Raw genomic sequence first — 25,231 nt, forward strand, 5'->3', positions numbered from 1 at the left:
GGCCCTGGAGTCAGGAGGACCTGAGTTCAAATCTGGCCTCAGACACTTGACACTTACTAGCTGTGTGACCTTGGGCAAGTCACTTAACCCTCATTGCCCAGCAAAACAAAGTTACCAGTGATGGCTTAATTGCCAAATCCAATGACCTTTTCTCAATCTTCATCCTTCTTGACCTCTCTGTAGTCTTTGACACTGTTGATCACACCCTCCTCTTGGCTACTCTCTCTTCTCCAGGTTTTTGGGATGCTCTTCTCTCCTGATTCTCCTTCTGTCTGACTGCTCCTAACCAGAGCTTCATCCACGTCATTTCCACTAAGCTATTCTATAGCCCCAGGGGTTTGAGGCTCTCTTTTCCCTTACTTATGAGTCACATCTTTCTACCTCTGCCTTTTAACAAAGGTTTAGATTTTGGAGATCTGTGTCTCTCCATATTATTTTTCTTCTCTTCCTCTTAAAATATTTTCTTTCTTTTTTTCCCCAAGAAACCTTTTATTCCTTCCTTCTCCATAGTAGCAGGAACCAAATTGTGGAGGCCCTTGCATAGCAGGCAATTGAACTTCATTCTTGAGGCAATGGAGAGTTATTGAAGGCTTCTGAGTAGAGGAAGGAAGTGGTCAGAACTATGCATTAGGAAGATTAATCTGGTAATGACATGTAGGATGGATGGAAAGGATAAAGGGAGACTGGTTAGAAGACTTTTGCAACCACAAACTCCCTCTCTTCCCTGCAGAGGTGAGGGACTATGGGTGTGGAATTCTGGATATACTGTTAAATTCAGTTGATGTTCTGCTTAGTTTTGCTGAATTACATTTTTTTTTTCTTTTTCATTCTTTGCTATAAGGAATGGCTTACTGTATAAAGGAAGTGGAAGGGCTATAAGCAGAAATGAAGGTAATGCAAAATGAAAACATATATATGTATATGTGTATATATGGATATTTATATATTTATATTTAAATATATGTGTGTATGTATATATATGTATATATGTATGTGTTTGTGTATGTGTCTATATATGTATATGTATATAACAGAAGGCTTCAAATTATATCTCAAACATTTACTAGCTGTGTGACCCTGAGAAAGTCACTTAATCTTTACTTTAGTTTCCTTTTATGTAAAATGAGAAAAATAGTGCCATTTATCTCCTGGGTTTGTTGTGGAAATAAAATGAGTTATTTGTAATGCTTTTTACAAACCTTAAAATGCCATATAAATGTAATTTATTATTATACCTGGGACACCCCTTAGGGTTTTCTCCTCTTTCTGATTTGTTTTTCATTTGCTTTCCTTCCTCCTAAGTGTTTTTTCACTTGGGTAAAAATTCCTAGCAGATGGTCCTGCAAACTAAACAATTCTGAGCCACAAAAGACCAAACAGCACTTGGGACCAATATCTTCCTCTGCCTCCTATGGGGTTTGGTTTCTTTTGGGGAAAACACTGCTCTAGAAAATCAAAAGAACATAGTTTACTCAGTGGCTTCTCCCTTGATAAAGGGAGTTAGAGCTGGAAGGAACCCTTAATTTTATATATGAGGAAACTGAGTCAGCTCAGATATGTTAGGTGACTTGTTCATGGTCACAGAGCTAAAGGTCAAATGCAGGATTTTCTATCTATCTATCTATCTATCTATCTATCTATCTATCTATCTATCTATCTATCTATCTATCTATTCGTTTATTCATTCATTTGTCTATTCATTCATTCATTTATTTATTCACTCATTCATTTATTCATCAATTCATTTATTTATTCATTTATTAATTTATCTATCTATCTATTCATTTATTTATTTATTTTGCAGGACAATGAGGGTTAAGTGATTTGTCACACAGCTAGTGTCAAGTGTCTTAGGTCAGATTTTAGCTCATGTCCTCCTGAATCCAGGGCTGGTGCTTTATACACTGTGCCACCTAGCTGCCCCTAGATGCAGGATTTGAACCCAGGTCTTCCTAACTCTAAGTCTCGTATTTTTGCATGTCTTGTTGGAGTCATTAAAGTAGGCTAGGGAGAACAACTTCCTTGGCTCTGAGCTGGGAGCCAGAAAAGGGCAGGGTGGATGTCACGTAATAACCTATTTGCTTTAGTCACCAGGACAACAGGGACCTATGATCAGCTCAAATCTCCAACTTCAGGAATCTTGATAATCATTTGCAAGGTTACAAAACTCCACCATTTCAGGTCATGCTTCCTCAGGGTATTTCCCCCCAGGGGTGATCTTGGGAGGAAAACAATGTGAAAGTGAAACCTGCCATGAATATATAGCTTCCCAAATCTGAGATGACCAGATGAGCTATAGGTCAAAGGCTCAAACCAACAAGAGAACCCAGGGCATCAATCCTGGACAAGAATGTGTCACTCTCTGGAATGTGAACCGTATCTCAGACAGAACACTCTTACTGTGACTTCCCCCAAGAAGTTCTAATTCTTCTTTGAACTAGTGGGTTGCGGTAACAGTTAAAATTTATATGTTTAGGCGGGTATAGATGATGCAATGAATAGAGAGCTAGGCCTAGAGTCAGGAAGACCAAAGTTCAAATTCAACCTCGGACATTTACTAGCTATATGACCCTGGACCAGTCACTAAACTTCTGTCTGCCTCAGTTTTCTAATCTGTAAACTAGGGATAATCATAGCACCTATCTCAGGGTTATGATGATGATGAGATAACATTTGTAAATTGCTTCCTTTACAAACCTTAATGTATTATATAAATGCTAGTTGCTGTTATTATATCTACTTTGGTCAATTCATTTTGGTATGATGAGTTATACTAGCTCTGAGGCTATCCATATTTGGTCTGTCAAAATAGAGACAACAAGAGAATCCATAATAACAATACCAGCTAGCATTTAGTTAATGTTTTCGAGTTTACAAAGCTCTTTACACATTTATCCCATTTGACCTTTGATCTTATTCTTCTACCATTAGGGTTATTTCTTTGCTGGGTTGGGGGACAGGAGAGGGCTGAACAGATGTCACATGGTACCTTTGAGCCTTCTTCGCCAGGACAAGAGGGATCTATGTCCCTATTAACAGTGGATCAACTCACCCTGGCTTTGGTAGCCCATGTACTAAAATTGGAATGGTACAGAGAAGATTAGCATGGCGCCTAAGTGAGGATGACACGCAAATTCACAAAATGTTCCATATTTTAAAAAAAAATGCATTAGCTCAAGAGCAAGGAGATCATTAGTATGAATCTGAAAGTGATATACTGCTAATAGGCTGTCCTTCTAGATAAAACATGTTTTCTCCACTGATAGAGAATAACATGGAAGTGAAGGCAAACATTGAAACACCCTTCATTTGTTCTCAGGGGCAGTGTCCATACCTGATCCACAGACAACAAAAACAAACAGTGCCAGCAGCCACGGGCCCACAGGGTATTTCTCTTCTTGTGGTCTCTGAAATGGGAGCGACCAGAGAAAAGAGAATTAGATTTGCTTTATTTAAAAATAATAATAATTTGCCTTTCTAGGTCACATATAAAGGGAGGCCTGGGGGCTAATTTATACCCACCTCCAACTTCTGAATTAATGAAGACTATAAGTCTTTGAGAAAGACTTTTTCATTGAGAAAGAGAGACAAGTATTGAGAGACATGGAAAGAAGAACGAGGAGAAGAAAAAGAAAGAAGAAGAGAGAAGAGATTGAGGGAGGGAAGAGAAAGAGAGAAGAAAATGAGAGCGGAAGCAAGAGAAAAGAAGAGGGAGGGGAGAGAGGGAGAGAGAGAGAGAGAGAGAGAGAGAGAGAGAGAGAGAGAGAGAGAGAGAGAGAGAATGTGTTAATCAAGTTAATTTCTTTTTCCTTTCTCAGAATGTTCTTTTCTGTGCCATTGGGATGGAGGATGAACACAAGCAAAAGCCCTGATACAAATAATCCTGATTTGGAGGGGATTAAAGCATCAGAGAATCCTATAATTTAGAATTGTAAAGGAATTTAGCGATCTAGCCCAGGGGTTCTTTACCATTTTAGTGTCATGGGGCCTGCTGAAGCCTAAAGAGCCTTTCTCAGAATAATGTTTTTAAATGTATTAAATAAAATTCATAGGATCACAAAGGAAACCAACTGTATTGAAATACAGCTATCAAAAATATCTTTTCTAAAAGTCACAGACCCCAAGTCCAGAACCCTTGATCAAGTCCAGCTGTCATAGCCCTGCCCCCTTCCCCCACTGCCATTTTACAGGTAAGAACCCAATAGCCTAGAGAAAGTCCACACCTTGCCAAAGGTCACACAGACTGCAAGGAGGGAATAAGGACAGGAGCCTAGGATCTTTTACTCAAGAAAAATAGCAGCATCCTATAACGACTGGACTAGAAGTCAAGAGACCTGGTTTCTAAGGTTACTCCTGTCATTAACTAGTTGCATGATTTGGACCAGTTAACTCAGCCTCCTGAGGTCTCAGCTCATCAAGCTGGACTTTTCTCACCTGCAAAATGACAAGATTATTTCTAAGAGACCTTCTGGCTCTGACATTCTATGATCTGTGAAAGTTTAACCTAAACCTTTCTACATGAAACAATTCCCTCCAAACTTTCCTTATAAAAATAATTTTCCTTTCTTGCATAGATTTCATCCATCCCATTTGTACTCAGAGGGAGGATGGGTCAATGAGCAAGATGGCCTTAGAGTCAAGGAAGATTTGGCTTCTAAGCTTGCCTCCAACACTAGTTGTGTGCCCCTGGGTAAATTACTTAACCTCTCCCAGATTGTTTCCTCATCTGTAGAATGAGGATGATAATACCTCTAGTACCTCCTTTTGGGGGGGGGTCGGGGCAATGAAGGTTAAGTGACTTGCTCAGGGTCACACAGCTAGTAAGTGTCAAGTATCTGAGGCTGAATTTGAACTCAGGTCCTCCTGACTCCAGGGCCGGTGCTCTATCCACTTCGCCACCTACCTGCCCCCTCTAGTACCTTCTTCTTAGGGCAGTTAGGAGGATCAAAGAGAGGATGTATATAAAGTGTTAAGTATATGTCAGCCATTATCATCATCATCTTCTTCACCACCACCACGGCAAAAATTTAGTCCTAACAAGTAATTTCACTGAATACCTGGAAGTTCTTAAACCTCAAAGAAATCAATCAACAAATATATATACACACACATATATGCATGTGTATGTATATACATATATGTATACATGCATATACATGTGTGTATATACATATATATATACAGGCACACATATATACATATTATGCATAAATTAAGGGCATTTGGGCAATTGTGCCCAAAAGATCCAGAAAAGGCATTGCCAAGACAAAACTGAAAGGGACAAAAAAGAAAGAAAGAAAAAACCAAAAGATACATAATTACATTCTTATTAGCTCTGGGCTCAAATAGGTCTTGACTAACTATAAACCTTAAAAGGCAAGTTATTTTCTGCTGTTAAAAGCTTTCACCAGCTTTTTGGGATTGATCTGGATTATTTATTTAGTGAAATCTCTCATTAGTGGTTAAGGCTTAGTGAAGAAAAAAAAACCCAATCATTTATATCAGGTAGAGAGGATTGGGACATGCTTTCAACTACAACTCCTAATGGGCAAAGGTTGGGTTTTTCATCAATGATTTCCTTAGCAGCTTGCTTTAATGTGTGATGTCAGGCAAATTTCGACTGAAGAAGAGATAATTCATGGACTTCTCCTCTCAGGGAGATGAAGAATTCTATCCGACAGTGTTCTGTAAGTAATAAGAGAAGTTAAATCATTCTTTCAATTCACCATATTGCTCTTGACCCAATAATGGAAAATGATAACTCTAAGTGGAGATTTCACAGTGCCACCATTACATTTGGTCTTATGGCCTGGTCTACTCTAGACCAAGTACATAAATCAATGTTAACTGAAGTCACTTGGAACAGATTTTGATATATGCCCCTCTCATCTTGACTCAACTCTCCCACATTAAATTAGTCTGAGCTAGTTTAATACAATCTCGTTTTGCCAGTATTTTTCCACACTTGCTAAAGAAGAAGTTACTTTGCTTATACGGCTAGTCAAAAAAACTTTTTAAAGAATTTAGAAACCTAGTAATGACTTGTTGACTGGCATAAAGCTTCTTAATCTACAGGAAGAAAAAGTTTATAGATGGAAACTTGGAAACTGGGGTCAAGAGTTGCCCAAATTTCTAAATCACGATTCATTAGCAATAATTTTTTTTTTCAGTAGCTGATAGCTGCCCATCTTAGATTCCATTGATGGTTTTGTTGGCTAGCTGCTCCCCCTAATCCTCTTCTGTGGATAGAGAAATGGCCTCAGCATCAGGATGGAGATTCTGACTGAAGGACCCTAGGGAAATCATTTAATCTCCCTGGGGCCCCAGACAACTCTGTAAGACGACATTGCAAAACAGCTGTGGTTCACATGGGTTGATGAAATTTCTTTACAATGGAGGCTCCCTCGAATTCCCAAACTAAATGTTCTGCCTGAAATTTTAGAACTAATCCACTTCAAATCTCCTAATTTTTTGAAAGAAACCCGGAACACAGAAATATTACCAGTTTAATTGTGTTTGACTAGGAATTTGGAAAATCAGATTTCATTGTTTTCTTTTGAGAGAATTTCATCTCACCTTGATGGGGCTAATCCATTTACATCAAAGTTAGTTAGGAAGCTAGCAGAGAAGTGAAGTAAACAGCCATCCAGTTGTACTCAAATATTACATACAAATATTCCCCTTGGCAAGGAAACCTTTCATTACAAGTTGGTGTAGATTTAGGCAGTCAGGTGAATGTCAGGGGAACATTCCTTCCCAGTTAAGGTTTTAAAAAAAAACACACCCCCGGGGGCGGCTAGGTGGCGCAGTGGATAAAGCACCGGCCCTGGATTCAGGAGTACCTGAGTTCAAATCCGGTCTCAGACACTTGACACTTACTAGCTGTGTGACCCTGGGCAAGTCACTTAACCCCCATTGCCCTGCAAAAAAACCCAACAACACATCCCAAAACTCCCTTCTAGTTGACAGTGTGAGCTGGAGGAGACATTATCTCTTAGGGGTAAGGTTGAAAGTACATACTTGAATATTAATTAGCACAGCAGGTTTCTACTGAGTTGAAATGAGATGAGGAGACATACTTCAGTGGAAAAATGTTTCCCATTCAATAGCACTATAAAACCTGAGCTGGAAGTTTTACTACCAACAGCTCAATGAAATGTCTCAATAAATCACAGAAAGACAGACAGGGAGTAGTTTAGCTTGGAACTCTATGTATAAGATTCAAAGTAAAGTTCAGTTTACACCCAGAGTTTCTCTGCCGTTTCATGTAGTCCAGTTTTACATGGGTTCTATATAGCATGGTGTTAGCAGATTTCACTTTTGGACAGTTATGTGAGTCATAAAGGAAAGATGTTGTCCAATTGGCTCAGCTGACTTCTCTAGTCAAACGCCAAAGTCTCTATGGAACTTCCACTCAAGCAAATGGGATAAGACATTTCTAGGTGTCTTGTTTAATAGAAAACAACACAGTATGCCAGTCTGTCCTACTCTTGCTTAGAATCATACATTTGGAGCTGAAACAGACCTCAGAAGCCCTACAGTATAACACCTTCATTTACATTTGAGGAAACTGAGGCCGGGAAAGGTTAAGTAATTTGCCCAAGGCTATTCAGGTAAAGCTACTTGGTATTTCCTATGTAATGTACTTCACTTTGACAAAGAGGCCTTCCCCCTCAGCACAAAGTATATGTTTTGCTGATTTGTAACCGTAAATATTTCAGTGTTTGAAATAGGCTCTTTCTTTTTTTGTGGTGCAATGAGGGTTAAGTGACTTGCCCAGGGTCACACAGCTAGTAAGTGTCAAGTGTCTGAGGCTGTATTTGAACTCAGGTCCTCCCCTGGGCCACCTGGCTGCCCCTAAAACAGGCTCTTTCAAACTCAGAAATAATCCTAGCACCAGAATTGTCCATTACCTGGATCCATCATTTACTACCTGTCTGATCTCAGGAAAGCCATTTCATTATTTTTTTAGGCTCCAGTTTCCTCACTTGTAAAATGAGGGAAATGGATGAGGTACTTTTTCAAGACCATTTCCAGCCTGTCACCCTATTGACTTTACTAGCAGGTTAACCAGGATCATGCATTAAGAGGAGAATGAACCTCAAAATGAACCCATGACATGTTTCTGCAGTTGGCAATGTGAATAACAGTAATATTTTACTTTTACTTAAGGTTTTGCCTAATGGCAGCCAGCCTCATCAAAGAAATGGAAAGTTAGGAAGATGGAGAAATGAGTCTACCTAATTACACTCCCATGGAATAAAACTTTAAAATAAAACAGTAGGGAGGATTCCAAAAATTAAGAACTGGGGAAAAAACAAAGCAAACAATAACAAAAACAAAAGAAACACCTATCCCTGGACTGAAGGTGTAATTTCCAATCCTTGCCCTAAATTCAAGTTTTTTGTTGTCATTTGGGCATTTGTAGTCCTGTCCAACGCTTCATGACCCTATTTGGTGTTTTCTTGCCAAACCACTCAAGTGGTTTGCCATTTCCTTTTCCAGCTCTTTTTTTCCCAGCTCTTTTTACACAGGAGGAAACTGAGGCAAACAGGGCTAAGTGACTTACCCAGGGTCACACAGCCAGTAAATATATGAAGTGGGATTTGAACTAAGGAAGATCAGTCTTCCTGACTCCAAGCTCTGCACTCTATCCACTGCACCACTTAGTTGCACCTCGAATCTAAATTACCTTTTCTTTAGTGATGTGGCTTTCATTCTTTCCGAGAATACCCCACTGTTTGGAAGACTTCTTCAGATATGGCTCAATTAGAATCATTCCTGTGAGCTCATCTTGCTTTGTAGTCCACCATAACCAAGACATGAGATAATAATCAGAGTGATTTGTTACTGTATTAGCTAGGATCCTCTCTCCACTTCTATTGACTCAACCATGAGTCTGGTAGCTAGCCCCTGCCACAGAGGTGGGAAAGTCTGTTGGGCAAAGCTACTGGTCTAGCTAGAGTAATGGAAAAAGTCCTTGATGTGCAGAACAGAGGCTTGAATTCCATCTCTGCCACCCTGTGGGGAAGTCACTTAGCTTTAGGGTGTAAGGTCCCTTCCAATTCCCAAACTTTGATACCACGTTCCTAAAGTCTCTAAGGTCCCTTTCAAGTCAAAATCTTATGATCCCTTTGTTGCCCTCTCTAGGCATTCATCACCCTTCTCTCCTAGTTTTCTCAGTTTGGGAAAAGGGTCTTTATTCTTTGCTCTCCTCTATGCCCAGGTGCACAGTCTATGGTATCCCCATCCTCATTGGACAGAAGCAGCATATGGCAGAGTATATAAAGAGGAAGGGATTCATGCTCAGCCTTAGGGAGAAAGAAAGCACCCCCTCCCCAACCCACCATAGCACAGCATCCATCTCCTCCTGCCTTACCAGGGTTTTGGCTACGTTCCCTCTCTGTGTGATGTTTTTGCTGTGCTTCTTGTTAGCCATCCGGATCCGCTGTTTGGCCACCATTGCTTGGCTGCTTTTAATTGTTTTAAACTCCTTCCTTCCCTCTTTCCTTCCTTCCTTCCTTCCTTCCTTCCTTCCTTCCTTCCTTCCTCCCTCCCTCCCTCTCTTCCTCCCCTTCTTTGCCCCTCTTTCTTTCTTATTCTCTTCCTCCCTCTTTCTTCCTCCTTTCTCTCTTCCTCTCCTCCCCTTCCTTCCTTCCTTCCTTCCTTCCTTCCTTCCTTCCTTCCTTCCTTCCTTCCTCCCTCCCTCCCTCCCTCCCTCTCTTCCTCCCCTTCTTTGCCCCTCTTTCTTTCTTATTCTCTTCCTCCCTCTTTCTTTCTTCCTTTCTCTCTTCCTCTCCTCCCCTTCCTTCTTTCCTTCCCTCCCTCCCTCCTTCCTTCCCTCCTTCCTTCCTTCCTTCCTTCCTTCCTTCCTTCCTTCCTTCCTTCCTTCCTTCCTTCCTTCTTTCCTTCTTTCCTTCCTTCCCCCCCCCCTCTCTCTCTCCCCGATGTCTTTTTGTTTCTTTCTCTATCTCTACTCCAGACCCTCTCCAATAGGGCTGAGTCTTATTACATAGAATTAGCCATGCTCCCTCCCCACCTGCTTCCTGCTGCCTTCACGTAAGAAGGAAAAGCGCTTGGGAGCTGCTGCTGTGGTTCCAGCCCCGGGCCCCAGGTCCCAGTCCCTGTCCCAGTCCCAATCCCGAGCTCTTGCCGCTTCCAAACGGGAAAGAGGATGGACGGAAGTAATCTCTCATCTCAGGAAACCCTTTCCTACTTCCTTGTTATCCTTCCGGTCCTCCTGCTACCTAAACCACACAGAAACAAGAGCAGACACATCCACGTGTCCTTCCCCGGGTGGCAGCGGCTCCTTTCAGGGCCGTGGGAATAGGAGGCTCTACGTGACAAAGTTCTGAGGGTGGAACGTTGGGGAATGCAAGATTCTAATCCCCAGGGGATGGAGGGGTAGGGGAGTACCGGGGAGGGGGTGGAACTTGTCCCCACCGCTCCATCCCCAGGCATTCGACCCCTAGAATGACCCAGCACCAGAGGAGAGGGTGTATGGGCCAGGTCCCATGCAGACATCACTATCCACATTCCCCTTCCCCTCCTCCCCTCACAGTCCCCATCCCCCCCAGCCACCTATCGCCAGCTTAGTCTTCAGGGTACGACGGTGCCCTGGACACAGATTTCCCTTCGAAGCCACCCTTGGCACTTAGTGTTTCCAAAGATCGAGATGGAGCTGAGGCTGAGCAGAGGATGTGGAGTGTGGTTACGGATGTTGGGGTGGGAGAGCTGGCAACTTCGAGTTCAAGGACTTGACCGAAGTGTTCTGGAAGAAACATCCTCTCTCCTTGGTACTTCTGGGCTGGAAAGAGGGCTGGCTGCTTGCAAAACAGAACAAAATATGCCAATGCTCGGCCCAGCCAGGGTGCGGTGGGATGAGCCTCGCCCCTGGGTTCTTGGGGGCCAGGGGTGGTGCTGAGCTTTGGGAGCGGGGGAAGTTTCTTTCCTTTTTTCCTTTTTTTTTTCCTTCCTCTTTTTTTTTTTAATAACTGGAGTCAGTGTCCCCTCGAAAAGCCCAGGGCCAGTCACTGCACCCTGACCGGAGCTATGGTGCGGTGTCTTACCTCCCTCTAAGCAGGCAGCCCTAACCAACCGTCTAAGTCCTGGAGATTGGTTCTTCCGTTAACTCTACTGAGCATGGGAGCCACCCAAGGTCAATCCTCCAGGTGCTAGAAGAAGACAGACGATGGGAGACTGGAAGGGTTTCAATGAGATGACAAGATACAGAATTGCAGATGGGAAAAGATGCCAGGATTGGCCTAAGACGGCAAGCCCCCTTTCTCCTCATACTTCACTTCCGCTTTTGGCTTGGGAACAGATTTTCTCTGTAGAGGGTTGTAGAGAAAGACTAGGGGCTGGAATTCACATCAGGTTTTCAGCCTGGAAAGGGCTGAGGTGGTGCAAGATGGGAATAGTTAAATGGGTGGGGAGATTGGAATGGGATAACATTTCTACTGACTTTATGCCAACTTTCCTCGAGACCTTCTCTTGCATTGGCTTCTGTGTGTTTCCTAGAGGGTTTTGTTTTGGTTTGGCTTTTTGGTGGGGGAGGGGCAGAACATTATTCAAATTTTACCTAATTTAGGAGAAAGAAAGTCAGAGAAAGCCTGGTTTAGAACTCGGTCCCACCCCCACCCCCAGTTTACTAGTTAAATCCCTGATATAATCACTCAACTCTATTAGAGCCTGTTTCCTACAGGCTTCTTTAAAATGGAAATAATAATCTCCCCTGCCTCACAGGGTTGTCCTGAGGATCAAATAATGTAATCAGGAAAAGGGCTTTGCAAAGCTTAAAACCTGGATAAATATCAGTATAGAGAGCCCCAAGTTTGGAGTCAGGGAGACCTGAGTTCAAAAGTGTCCTCAGACACTTACTAACTGTTCGACCCTGAGCAAGTCACTTAACTATCTGCTTCAGTTTTCTCATCCATAAAATGGGGATAATAACAACACCAACCTACCGCCTCACACTCATCAGATTGGCTAATATGACAAAAAAGGAAAGTGATGGATGTCGGTAGGAATGTGGGAAAAGTGGGACACTAATCCACTGTTGGTGGAGTTGTGAACTGATCCAACCATTCTGGAGAGCAATTTGGAGCTATACCCAAAGGGCTATAAAACTGCATACCTTTTGATTTATCAATACCACTGCTAGGTTTATATCCCAAAGACATTTTTAAAAGGGGGAAATAACTTATTTGTACAAAAATATTTATAGCAGCTCTTTCTGTGGTGGCTAAGAATTGGAAATAAAAGGGATGCCTATCAATTGGGAAATGGCTGAAAAGACTGTGGTATATAATTGTGATGGAGTATTATTATTTGTGCTATAAACAGTGATGAGCAGGATGATTTTAGAAAAACCTGGAAAGACTTACATGAACTGATGCACAAAACCAGAAGAACATTATACACAGTAACAGCAATATTGTTTGATGAAGAAATGTGAATGATTTAGCTATTCTCATCAATACAATGATCTAAGACAATCCTAAAGGACTAATGATGAAGCATAGTATCCACTTCCAGAGAAAGAAGTCATATTGATTGAAAAAGACCGAATCATGCAATTTCTCGCTTTCATTCTTTTTCTTTTATTAGAGTCTTCTTGTACAAAATAACTAATATGGAAATGTTTTACATGATTGTACGTGTATAATCTATCTCTGCTTACTGCTGGGGGGGGTGGATAAAATTTGAAGCTCAAAACTTTAAAAAATGTTAAAATATTGTTTTAACATGTAATTGGGGAAATTTTTTAAAAAGAAAAACAAACAGTGGGACTAAGAAAGAAAGAAAAATTAACACCAATCTTCCAGAGTGATTTTGAGGATCAGAATAAGATAATGCTTGTAATGTGCTTTGCAAACCTCAAAGTTCTGTATTAGTGCTATCATCACCATCACCATCATTATTATTATCCATAAATATTTATTAGACTAATAATACTATACTAATACTGCTATACTACCTGCTTCCCTTTCTTGGTCATCCCTCTTCTCCCTGATCCGAGTCTGAGATGCTCATGAACAATTCTGCAAGAGGTCACCTAAGAAGCTAATGAAGTTTGTTTCCTATCATCAGGCTTTCTCCTCTCTCTTACCTTGCTCATCACCATTTTCAGAAGCATTTATTAAGTGTTTATTTGTATGGGGCTACATAAATGAGTAAAGAAACGGAGTAGGGTGGACAGTGAAGTTGCCCTGATTAACCTCTACAGGAAGCAGGAACTTTACCATGTACTACTGGAACACAGTGATAAACCACAGTTTGGAGAATCTGGCTCTGCTTGGAATGCAGAAATGTGCTTGCTGGTGAACATTTATTTCAAAAATGGTCATTTTCGTTGTTCTTTGTTGTTCAGTCGTGTCTGACTCTTTGTGACCCCATTTGGGGTTTTCTTGGCAAAGATACTGGAGTGGTTTGCCATTTCCTTCTTCAGTATATTTTACAGATGAGGAAACTGAGGTAAACAGGGCTAAGTGATTTGCCCAACATCACATAGCTCGTAAGGTGTCTGAGGCCAAATTTGAATTCAGGTCTTCCTGAATCCAGTCCTGGCACTCTATATACTGTGCTACTCAGCTGCCTAGCCCTGACAGTAAGAATTTCTAGATTCCTTTTTTTCTTTTTGTGGGGCAATGAGGGTTAAGTGACTTGTCCAGGGTCACACAACTAGTAAGTGTCAAGTGTCTGAGGTCGGATTTGAACTCAGGTCCTCCTGAATCCAGGGCTGGTGCTTTATCCACTGCACCACCTAGCTGCCCCCAACAGTAAGAATTTCTAACAAGCATGTGAATAAAATCAAGACCAAACAAATTAGAACCTGGGATTGGTGAGTCCGAGCACATGCATGTTATCTCTCTCCATAAAGTATGTCAGTACATTATCTTGATACTTGGACAAACATGAGTATCATTAAATTCAGTGAAGAGCCAGTTGGTTATTCAACAGCAACAATACTAATAGCCAGCTATTATTATTATTAAGAGATAGTGCTTTAAGGTTTTCAAAGTGCTTTACATATATTATCTCATTTGATCCTCAACCACTCTGTCATGTAGATGCTATCATTATCCTCATTTTTATAGAAGAGGAAACTGAGTTAGAGATTCAGCCACTATCCCTGCTATATACTGAAGAGAAAAGGATTTCATATAGCATCATCAATCTAGAGATGCCAAGGACCTTGGAGGCTTTCAAGTTAAACCCCCCTCATTTGACAGATGAAGAAACTGAGGCTAAGAAAGTTTAAGTGAATTGCCCAGGGTTACCCAGATAAGTATCTGAGGCCATATTTGAACTTGGGTCTTCCTGATTCCATGTCTGCTGCTCTATGGACCGTGCTGTCTAGCTGGTCTGAGTTAACAGGTCATTAACCAGGTTTAGCCAACAGTGTTGTGGTGGAAAAGGTAACTGGATCTGAACTAAAAGAACCTGTGTTTGATAATGGACTTTCTGAACTATTATCTCTTTTTCCTAGGAGGCTTAGAGAAAGGGACTTAGAGAGAGGGAGGTCTGAGTTCCAATTCGGATTCAGATACTAGTTATGTGACTCTGGGCAAAGCGCTTAACTGCTGTCTGCCTCAGTTTGCTCAAATGTCAAATGGGGATAATAATAGCACCTAGTTCTCAGGGTTGTTGTGAGAATCAAATAAGATGATATTTATAAATTGCTTTGTACAGTGCTTGGCACATAGGAGGTGATTAATACATAAATGCTTGTTTCCTTCCTTCCTGGGGCAAGACACAACCTCCCTTGGTCTTGGACCCTTCATCAGTTAAATGAGCAAGTTGAATGCCATGATTCTCTAAATCCTATGACCCTCCTTGGTTTCGTTACTTAAAACTTTTAGCAAACTGTGCCATTTGATGGTAGTGGAATATTACTGTGTAGTAAGAAATGACAAACAGGAGGACTTCAAAAAAGCTTGGAAAGACATGTATGAAATGACATACTGGGAAGTGAGCAGAACCAAGAGAACATTGTACACAGAGACAGCAATGTTGTTGGATGAAGAGCTGTGAATGACTTGACTGTTCTCAACAATACAATAATCCGAGACAACCCCAAAAGAATATTGATGAAACATACTCTCCACCTCCAAAAACAAAGAACTGATATTGATGGAACAGACTGAAGCGTGCTATGTTTCACATTCTTTCATTCAGTGACAGATATGATGATGTTTTGCATGATCTAATCGGATTGTTTGCCCCCTCAGGAAGTGGGGAGGGGAGGGAGGGAAGGAGGGATAGAGATTGGAACAGAAAAATAGAAATAAAAATGTTTAACCTGAAAAAAAAAAAAACCTTTTAGCACTCAAAGGTACTATGTCACCCATTCATAGAAGCAAGAACTGGAAAGATACTTGGAAACGATGAAGTCCAAACTCCCTCTTTCACTCTCATTTTACAGTTAAGTAAACTATAGCCTAGAGAGAAGTGAAGTGGCCAATGCCACACAGGTAAGTAGGTGGGCTGGGCTTCTAATTCCACATTCTTTGATTTCTTCCCACTGGGCCACACTGCCTTGACCACCATCTACATCATACTTCCCTAAACAAAAAGAGGAAGTAGTCCTGAACTAATGCCTTTTTAATACTTTGAACTCCTTGGTCAAAGATGTTTTGGATCATGAACTCATGACTACTTGGACTAGCAATGAAAAGAAAAAAAACAAAGACAACAAAACCCAAGATAGCTTCCCAACTTTATATTTATCAATCCCTTCCTTGATTAAACTGTGAGCTGTGTCCAGGATGAGATCAATTGATCTATCTAGATACATACATACATATATACACACATGTGTGTATATATGTATACACACATATATATGTATATTTAAAATATAATGAGTCATCAGGCACTCTCTTATCTTCATCTCCTTTTATTTATACAATTCACCTTCCATTGGAGATGTTTATATAGAGAAAGACAAGAAGCTAAGAGTCTGAATAAATTTTTCCTAAATATTTAAGAGTTGACTGTAAGCATTAGATTATTGTTACCTAGTATGTCTTATGTGGAAAGGATCATGGAGATCTTGTGGTTTAAAAGTGTTGAACGTAGGGTCCAGGGATGCATGATGCCTGCAACATTCCAAAGTTTGGCCCCAACCAGATTAAAATGTAATCGAGAATATTTATCAAAATAAGTAAAAATACAATAAAACATAGACAACATTCCACTTTAAAACTAATTCAACATGGGACCCACAGACACTCTTAGGTAGGGTTTAGTGGCTTTATTTCTAGTTTGATAGAGGAGGAAGCTAAAATGCAGAGGGGCTAGGTAATTGCCCAAAGTCACACAACTTGTCATTAGCAGAGATGATGTTAGAACCCTGGACTCTTCTTTCCTCCCAGTCTAGTGCTCTTAAAAAAAAAAAAACAAAAACAAACCAATGTGCTAGCGAGCATTTGAGACAGAGCAGAAGACATTTCCCTCAGCTGTGTTTTAGAAGAGATCCACAGGAGCACCAAATGTCCTTTTTGTAGAAACCCTGCCACCAATGGAATTCAAGTTCCTAGGCATGCCTTCTTAAGCATCCTGAGCTCAGAAACACTGCCCCAGGTCAGAAAGTTAAACCACTATGATAACCGGGGAGATTCCTTCTTGACCCTGTAGGTGATGAGATGAAGCGATGAAATGTAAGATCCAATTGCCCACCTCTCTGCTTTGATTCCTTGGCTGAAATAATTTTGTTCTGAAGACAAAGCTGCCCTACTTTTGCTCTTCTAATGACCTCCCGTGGCAATTTATTCACCAGGCTGACTAACTGCTGCAGAGGTGCGTGGGATTTCCCTCAGTGAGAGCTAAATTTAGTGTTTTCATTACTAGTGACGATTTATTTCCTCTCTTTAAAATTTCATCAGCTATTTCAGGCTAAAGCTTCTCCTTGTGCTAAGGCATCTTGATTTCCGTTGAATTAGTTCCATGGTTGTGTTTGTTTGCTAGATTTTTTTTCCAGCTGGAATGGTCCACTGGAAGCTAGGAATGAAAGTTTTTTAGACGTCATGTTGGCCACCTTCTTGTTTGGGATGAGTCCCCTTCTGTTTTCCTGTTGCTGTTTTCCTTGGTTTAGTCATCAGCAAAATGTGGAGACTCCTCCTAGCACCTGATAATTTCCTAAGCAACGTTTTACTATTTCACTTATAACATAGAAATAACACATTGACACCAACTGGACACGTTTATGTTATTATAAGGTGATATAAATTAAAGTCCAAGGTAATATAAATAAAACTAGGATGGATATTTAGGCTCGGTGTGGTGTAAAGAATACTAGTTTGGGGTTCAGTGGACCTGGATTCAAATTCTACCTCTGCTATTTGCTCTCTGTGACCTTTGGCATATTGCTCAACCTCTTTTCCCATAAATTTCTTCAACTGTTAAGGAAAAGATTGGACTGAATCAGTGGTTTGTGCCATGGATCCCTTTGACAGGCTAGTAAAGGCTCTGGAGTCCTCAGAATAATGTTTTTAAATGCATAAAATAAAATGCATGGAATTAAAAAGGAAATCAATTACATTGAAATTCAGTGATCAAAATATTAACAAAACAAGTTCATGGAAGCCAATAACCCCAAGACTGAATGATTTCTAAGAACCCTTTCTTCTCATTCTGTAATCTAGGTTTTCTGCAATTCTTTTCAACTGATACACTAATGAGGGATGGGGGTGGGGTGAGGTGGGAGACTTCATAAACTGATGATGTGATTCAATGACTACTCACTAGCCTATGCAAAGTACGGGGGAGCTACTGTGGCAGAACATAAAGGAATGTAAGACAGATTATCTCTTCTCAAAGGGCTTAGCACCTAGTTGGAGAAGTGAGGCATAAATGCAAGAAAAATGATGCCCAAGATTTGTGATTTCTGAGGAAAGGGGAAGGAGGTGGGTTAGAAATGATTGCTCTGATGTTTCCTCTCCCATATCTCTCAATGGTAGACACTGGATGCATCTTCCACTTTCCCCAGACTGATCAGTTTCCCCCAAACCTCTCTCTTCTGTGCTATCATTGATTACTCAATTCTGTCGCACTGGACTCTTTGTGACCCAATAGACTTGTCCATGGGTTTTTTTTGGGTAAAGATACTGGAATGGTTTGCCATTTCCTTCTCCAGTTGAGTTACTGAGGCAAATAGAGGTTAAGTGACTTGCCCAGGGTTACACAACTCAGTGTCTTGAGGCCAGATTTGAACTCAGGACTTCCTGATTCCAACCCCAGTGCTCTAGCCACTGCTCCACCTAGCTGCCTCTTCAATATGGAATAATGGTCACTAATTTATTTTATGTAAAGGAGAGCAGGCAATATAATAAGGGGGTGGGGCAAAGGGTAGAGGGGTAATTCATTGGAGATAATAGTGGTCAGAGCTAGGTGCTTCTGGCTACAGGAACAGAAAATTACTTTTTCTGCTCAGACTCCTTCCCCTTCGTGGCCAGAAGGGAGTGAAAGGTGGACCTCGGAGGAATCACTCAGTTAGGAGGGAAGTGTCTTTCCCTGACTCAGAGACAGGGGAGAAGGAGAATGTCTCTGAGGGATCCTCAGTTTATTTAGCTCACCAGTCGTTGTCCTCATGAGTACAGCAAAACACCCTCACTGGCCCCAGCAGTAGTAATGAAGCATCTTGTTACAGCCTCTCTGAATGGAAGAGCTGGGGGAACAGAATACCTGATCAAATGTGGGGCCAATATTCAAGATGTCACATGAATTCTGAATACTGCCTGCTTATTCCTCAGCTTCTGGCATCTTCCTCCCAGAAGTCTTCCTCCAAACCTTCACACAGACCTTCCCAAGAATTCCAGTTCAAAACCATCAGTAATGATGGCATGGTGTCTACACAACAATTCTAGGCTACAGAATGAGATACTATGTGGTGAAGTGGATAGAGGGTCGACCCACTTCTGATACATACTTACCAAATGACCCTGGGCAAGTCACTAAACCTCTCAGAGCCCCAAGACACTTCTCTTATTCTATAGCTTGTAGATCAAGTATTGAGCTTCATTGATTGAGGGAGTTTACTTACCAGTGATCATAGGTCTATTGAAAAAATTATACACATGTACACAAAATAATGTGTGTAGAGATACTTGTATATAATTCTCTCACACACATAGAATATATACATATATGCTCACATGTGTATTACTTTGTATATGTATGTGTACAATATGTTTTGCACTTTACCAATGATTTTATTGATATAGGGAAATCCTTGTTCAGAAATTTCTTCTACCAACCAATGCATATTGGCACCTTTCTCCAACCACTATATAACATATGTATATATGTGTTTATACATACAAATACACATGCATATACACACATATATAGTGTGTCCTTAACATTTCAGTGCCTTTGTATGCTATTAAAGGGATTTAAGCTATCAAAGGCTAAAACTTTGCTAAGACTTTTGACTCACCCTGTATATACATAAACATATACACACATACACATACATATACATATACACACAAACGCATATGTGTATGTCTATTCATGTCCCTATATATATTGGGCCTTGAAGTCTTATCTACCTTAGACTAAGTTAATAAATATATGCCCAGGGGGCGGCTAGGTGGCACAGTGGATAAAGCACCCACCCTGGATTCAGGAGGACCTGAGTTCAAATCCGGCCTCAGACACTTGACACTTACTAGCTGTGTGACCCTGGGCAAGTCACTTAACCCCCATTGCCCTGCAAAAATATAAATAAATAAATGAATGAATGAATGAATGAATGAATGAATGAATGAATGAATAAATAAATATATGCCCATATGTAGAAATCTACAACTCCTACCTCCCTAAAGATTGGCTGTAGGATCTGCTTTTTTTTCTGAATTATAGGACCCCTCCCCACCCCCACCCCCGCCCATATTCTTTTCATTTAACTTCATTAAAAAGAAAAAAACGTAAATTAAGTGTTTTTCAGGATTTGGCACAGCTCATCTCTCAGTCTGCAGATGTGCGGGCTAGTTTAATGGATTGGTTTGGACCCACGGACTTTAACACATACAGGGCGTCCCCAAAGTCTTAGTGCTGTTATCTGGTATTAAATTTAAGACTGTCCTAAGACTTTTGAGATACCCAGTCTATGAATTGCCCCACATCTGTCGAGTCCTTATCATGTGAAGGCATTGAGACAGAAGGGGCAGTCCCATCCATCAGTAAGCTTGCCATGTAGTTGGGCCAGACAAAACACACACAGAGGAATGTAGCCATTAAAGATGGCCAGATGACTGTTGAACTGGGAGTCATTATATGTGGGCCCGTTTCCCAGTTCTGGTCCTTGGCTGTGTGATCTTAACAAGTACATTTTTGCAAGTTTGTTCCATCTATCCACGTATTATTTTTGTGAGGTCTGTAACTGATTAGTTTAAGGAAGCGGTCCTCTGCTGATAAAATCATAGGTTTGATCCCTGGGCAAGGCATGGGAAGGCCTCTCCCAAACCTCTGGTCTCAAAGGGAGCCTGAATAAGCGTGTGAGGAGTTATCTCTGCAAGTTCAACACCTAAAGTGGATGCATTCACGGAGCATGCCTCAAGGATAAGAATGATGGTGGATCGGGAGTGATAGAGAATTTTTTTTTATTAAGGTGAGGATAAATGCTGCTACTTTTCCCTTGTCAATCAATCCACAATGGGAAGCATTGTGCTGTAAAATAGGAGATATAAAGAAAACCAACCAACAAACAAAAAAAAGTACCTGCCCTCAAGGAATTTACATTCTTTTTCTTTTTTTTTCTTTTCTTTCTTTCTTTTTTTTTTTTTTTGCAGGGCAATGAGGGTTAAGTTATATCACTTCTGGAATCATGGTTGGTGATTGCATTGATCAGAGTCCTCAAGTCTTTCAAAGTTGCTTGTCTTTACAATGTTGTTACTGTAGGAATTGTTCTCCTGGTTCTGGTTACTCCACTCTGTATCATTCCACACAAGTCTTTCCAGGTTTCTCTTTTATTATTTCTTTCAGTGTAAAATATTCCATAATTTGTCCAGTCATTCTCTGGTTGATGGGCACCAATTTAGTTTTTGCCACTGCAAAAAGAGTTACTATAAATATTTTTGTATATATAAGCCCTTTCCTTTTTTCTTTGATCTCTTTGAGATAGGGGCCTGTGACATCACTAGGTCAAAGGGTATGTACAATTTAATGACCTTTTGAAGTATTTATTATGTTCATGGACTTGTGCTAGGTGTTGGGGATATAAAAAAACAGGAATTTTTGTCAAAATCTCTGTCCTTCAAGAAGCTTATTTTAATGGTAGATGAAACATGTAAAACATTAACAAATAAACATTTAAGAATTAAATGATTAAATTTTAAAAAAAGATCATCTGAGTAGATCATTTGCCAATCTGCCTTGGTGGAGGGACTTTTCTCACAAGGAGTTTCCTACATGAATGAATGAAATCAAACACCTGATTCAAAAAAAAATAATAATAATGGTTTACATTTACGTAGTTCTTATAGTCAAAAGTTTTTACTTCTGTTCAGACTACAATCTGTGACCCATATACTAACCTAAAATAGATGATAATTTCCCACCTACATATTGTTTATTTTTTTAATCTTTTAATGAATATATGAAAAATACTTGTTAAAGAAATCAGATAACTCTCAATGTTTTATTGTTGCCAATGGTAAAGGAAATCCAGAAAAGAGAAAATCAAACCCTTTCCAGTCATCCTAGAAAGCAGCTCGGGCTCAGTCACTGTTGAAAAGGAATAAAATGGATCCCATTTTCAAGGGCGGTGTTTGCTCTTTTCGAACAGCAGCATAGAGAATACAGGATTCCAGTTTCCATAAAATGCTGGAGACCTGTCACATCTGATATATTTTAAAATGTTCTTGAAGAGAGCCGATTTGCAATACCATGTGGTTAGTACAAATTAGCAAACCCTGGGCATGAAACCCAGACGATTGAGGGAAATGATTTTCACTGCCACACAGCAGTGTTTTAGATAATAATACATATGTCGATGCTGGGAGCTCTGGGTTTTCCCACAGAGCACCCCTTAGCCTCAGTGGAATTACTCACTAGGACAGGGGGTGGTCTGGGGGTTGTTAAGTCTCATAATGAAACCTGAGCAGAGGAGAGGAAACAGATGAGGGAATAGGGAGAGTAGGAGAAGAAGGAATCCCCCTCAGAATGCCTCTTCCAAGCAGGCTAGGCTGCCTGTGTCACCTTCAAGAGCAGGCTCCCGGCCAGAGTGCCATTCCCTCTTGCCCGATGCTCACATTTGGTCTGGGAGCAGAGATCAGGAAGGGGCCAGTCTGTGGGCAGAGAGGAAATGAATCAGACCGCTTGGCAATAGTCTGATTAGAACTGAGCAAATTCCCAAAGATTCAGCCAGGGCACCAGCCCAAGAGTTTCAATAAGTCTGCCCAAGCTTAGCCCTTTTGCCTTCAAAGTTTAGTATAGGTTTGGGGTGAGGCTAATATCTATTAGTGTTAAAGAGTCTCATAGATGTATATGTGTGAATATGTATGTAGAAATATATGTATATATGTATGTGTGTATGCATGAATGTCTGTATGAATGCATGTATGTGTGTTTCTCTCTTTGCCTTTTATACCCTTGGTACTTAGTACAGTGCTTGACACATAGTAGGTGCTTAATAATTGTTAATGGAATTGAATATATATATATACACCATAGAGAAATACAAGATATATAAACACATATATAATATATTAAACAATATAGTATATATTATCCAGTATATTATGCACAATAGCTTTAATAATATATTAGTATACATACGCACGTACATACATACTACATATAAATATATGTTATATAAATATATACAATGTGTCTATAAGTATATTGAATGTGCATATCATGTATATAACATATCAAATATACCATACAATATATCATAATGTATGATATTTGACTATATTCTAAACAAATATTTTAAAGTACATTATATTTATATAATATATAACAATATATATATCTATGTATTATTAAAACTTAAAACCACACTGACTTTTGGGATATCATTCTCTCATTTGAACCCCTATGAGGTAGGTACTATTATTATTCTTATTCCAGTTTCACAGTGAGAAAACTGAGGCTGAGAAAGATTAAGTCATTTGCCCAGGCTCACGGAGCTATTAAGTATCTGAGGCAAAATTCAAATTCAGGTCCTCCCAATTCTTAGTACAGTACTCTACACATTAATCTACCTTTTCGGTGAGGCGTGCTGCCTCTGTTTCCCCCAGCTGTCTTTGTTCTAATGGTGCTAAAGTTTTTGGGGTGGAATCTTGTGTCCTGCCCAATCAAACATCTTTCCTTGCTTCCCTTTCCCCAAGTTTAGGCACTCATCATCCTGTAGCCAAACATCAAGCCTTCAAGTTTAGAGTCTAGAACACACTCATGTTGGCCACACCCCTATCCCAGGTTTCTTTACGCTTGCTAAGCCTCTCCCTACCTAGGATGTCGAAGAAAATCTCAATGCTTGGTTTTGTCTTGGTTGGAACCGACTTTTTCTGCTCCCATCATCACTCATAAACCATGTGGACGGTGTAACATGACTAGTATTGATACATTCTATTATAGCTTCTTCTATAGCCTTTCCCTCTCTCTGCTGCCTGGATTGACATTTTTCTCTCCAGCCCACACCCACTGGTTCTAATCACCTCTTTCTAGGGCCTTATTGCATACTTGGCTTTCCCAGTGACAGCTTAATGAAAAGGTACTTAAATCCCCCTTCTTTTTCTCCCCTTCATTCCCTCCAACTTCTGATCCACCCCATGTGAACTCACTCCAATAAATGGTATGGTTTGCCTTCCCTCAACCCACCACCCTCCCCACTTGCTGCTTTAACTGTTGAGATCTGGAAATAATTGACTCACCCCAGCACTTATTTCCATAGCTGAATGAACTTGTCTAAATCAAGTTTTGGTCTCTGTTGCTCTATTTGTTACTCATTTTCTGAACTTCAAGATGTTTCCTCTGCAGCCCCTCACCCCATTCAATTGTGTATAGTTTGTTTATCCAGTGTGGGTGGTTGCCAATTAAAAAAAGAAAGAAGAAAATTAGCCTTTGGAATCCTTTGTCTGGGCAAAGGGGGAAGAAGGGGCTGAGGCCATAAAAAAGAGGCTTTCAAGACTCCTTTTGGAATATGATCATGGAAGGATTCAGAGATGGCCAATTGGACGCAGCTTCCATTAACCTACCCAATGCAGCTCAATCCAATGCAATCAATATTTATTAAACATTTACTGTAATATGTAAATTGCTAGGCATTCAAAGAAAAAAGAAGAAAAAGAAAACAGCCTTCACACAAAAGGGGCTCATATTCTACTGCTTATTTTGAGAAGATTATTTTGGAATTACTGTTTTTCTTAGGCAGATAACAAGTCGACCAGGTCTAAATTTCCCAAATATTTGCACCAATGCCCATCGTTATGAATAAAGGAGATGTGACCATTTGGTTCTATGAGTGAGTACTGATGCTAATAACATTTTTCCTCTAATATATTGATTATCAAATTTTACACACAAAAAGATAGATAATATTATTATAGTAAACAAATCTGAAAATAGGCTTACTTGTCTCTCTTTTTTTGAACTTTTTGTTTTTTTTCTAGATCCCCATAGTCTGCAGATATTCCTTATTTCAAGACTGCTCAGAACACCATGTATACATTCTTCTCAAGCCTCAAGCCTCTCAAATTTTCATCTTCTAATTAGTTTGGAAAACTGAGATCTTGGCCCTCGGCGAAAGTCCATGAGCACTGTGAATGATAATTATGCCTGTGTTCATTGGTTTGGGGAACTCTCAATTTAGAAATTTCCACCATTCAATAAGCATTTATTTAGTACCTACTATATCTAGGTACTCTGATAGGATGCAAAGGGGAAAAAAAAGTCCTTGCCCTTGAGAAAAGGAGAAAACAACATATGCTCAGATAAATAAATACAAATATACATACATACATATATACATATACATATACATATACATACACATACACACACACACACACACACAAGGTAATTTGGGGAGTGAGTGGAGGACAAAGAACACTAATCACCAGACCAGGAAAGGTCTCATCTGAAAGATGGCACTCAAATTCAGCCTTAAAGGTAAGTAGGTTGGCCAAATCCAGCTTCAGACACTTGACACTTACTAGGTGTGTAACCCTGGGCAAGTCACTTAACCCCAACTTCCTCACCAAAAAAAAAATTTAAGTAG

At 40.2% G+C, this 25,231-nt stretch overlaps 1 protein-coding gene and 1 non-coding gene across 4 annotated transcripts in view; one reads left to right on the top strand and one right to left on the bottom strand.

The window, feature by feature from the left end:
* The window catches only part of SERP2 (stress associated endoplasmic reticulum protein family member 2), a 30,852-nt gene extending 21,287 nt beyond the window's left edge, over positions 1-9,565 (bottom strand). For all 3 annotated transcript variants that reach the window (XR_006355462.1, XR_006355461.1, XM_043990642.1), the window contains exons 1-2: positions 9,380-9,565; positions 3,335-3,407 (exon numbers count right to left, since the gene is read on the bottom strand). Coding sequence is in view for 1 of the 3 variants with exons in the window: in XM_043990642.1 (XP_043846577.1) it covers positions 3,335-3,407; positions 9,380-9,463 (157 nt within the window). In the remaining 2 variants the exon portion in view is untranslated. The remainder of the gene's footprint in view (positions 1-3,334; positions 3,408-9,379) is intronic.
* On the top strand, positions 3,055-3,157 carry LOC122752231. Its single transcript, XR_006356017.1, has one exon. It is a non-coding gene; the product is annotated as a U6 spliceosomal RNA (small nuclear RNA).
* Positions 9,566-25,231: the final 15,666 nt, after the last annotated feature.

Source organism: Dromiciops gliroides, chromosome 3 (assembly GCF_019393635.1).
Source record: "Dromiciops gliroides isolate mDroGli1 chromosome 3, mDroGli1.pri, whole genome shotgun sequence".
NCBI classification, from domain to species: domain Eukaryota; kingdom Metazoa; phylum Chordata; class Mammalia; order Microbiotheria; family Microbiotheriidae; genus Dromiciops; species Dromiciops gliroides.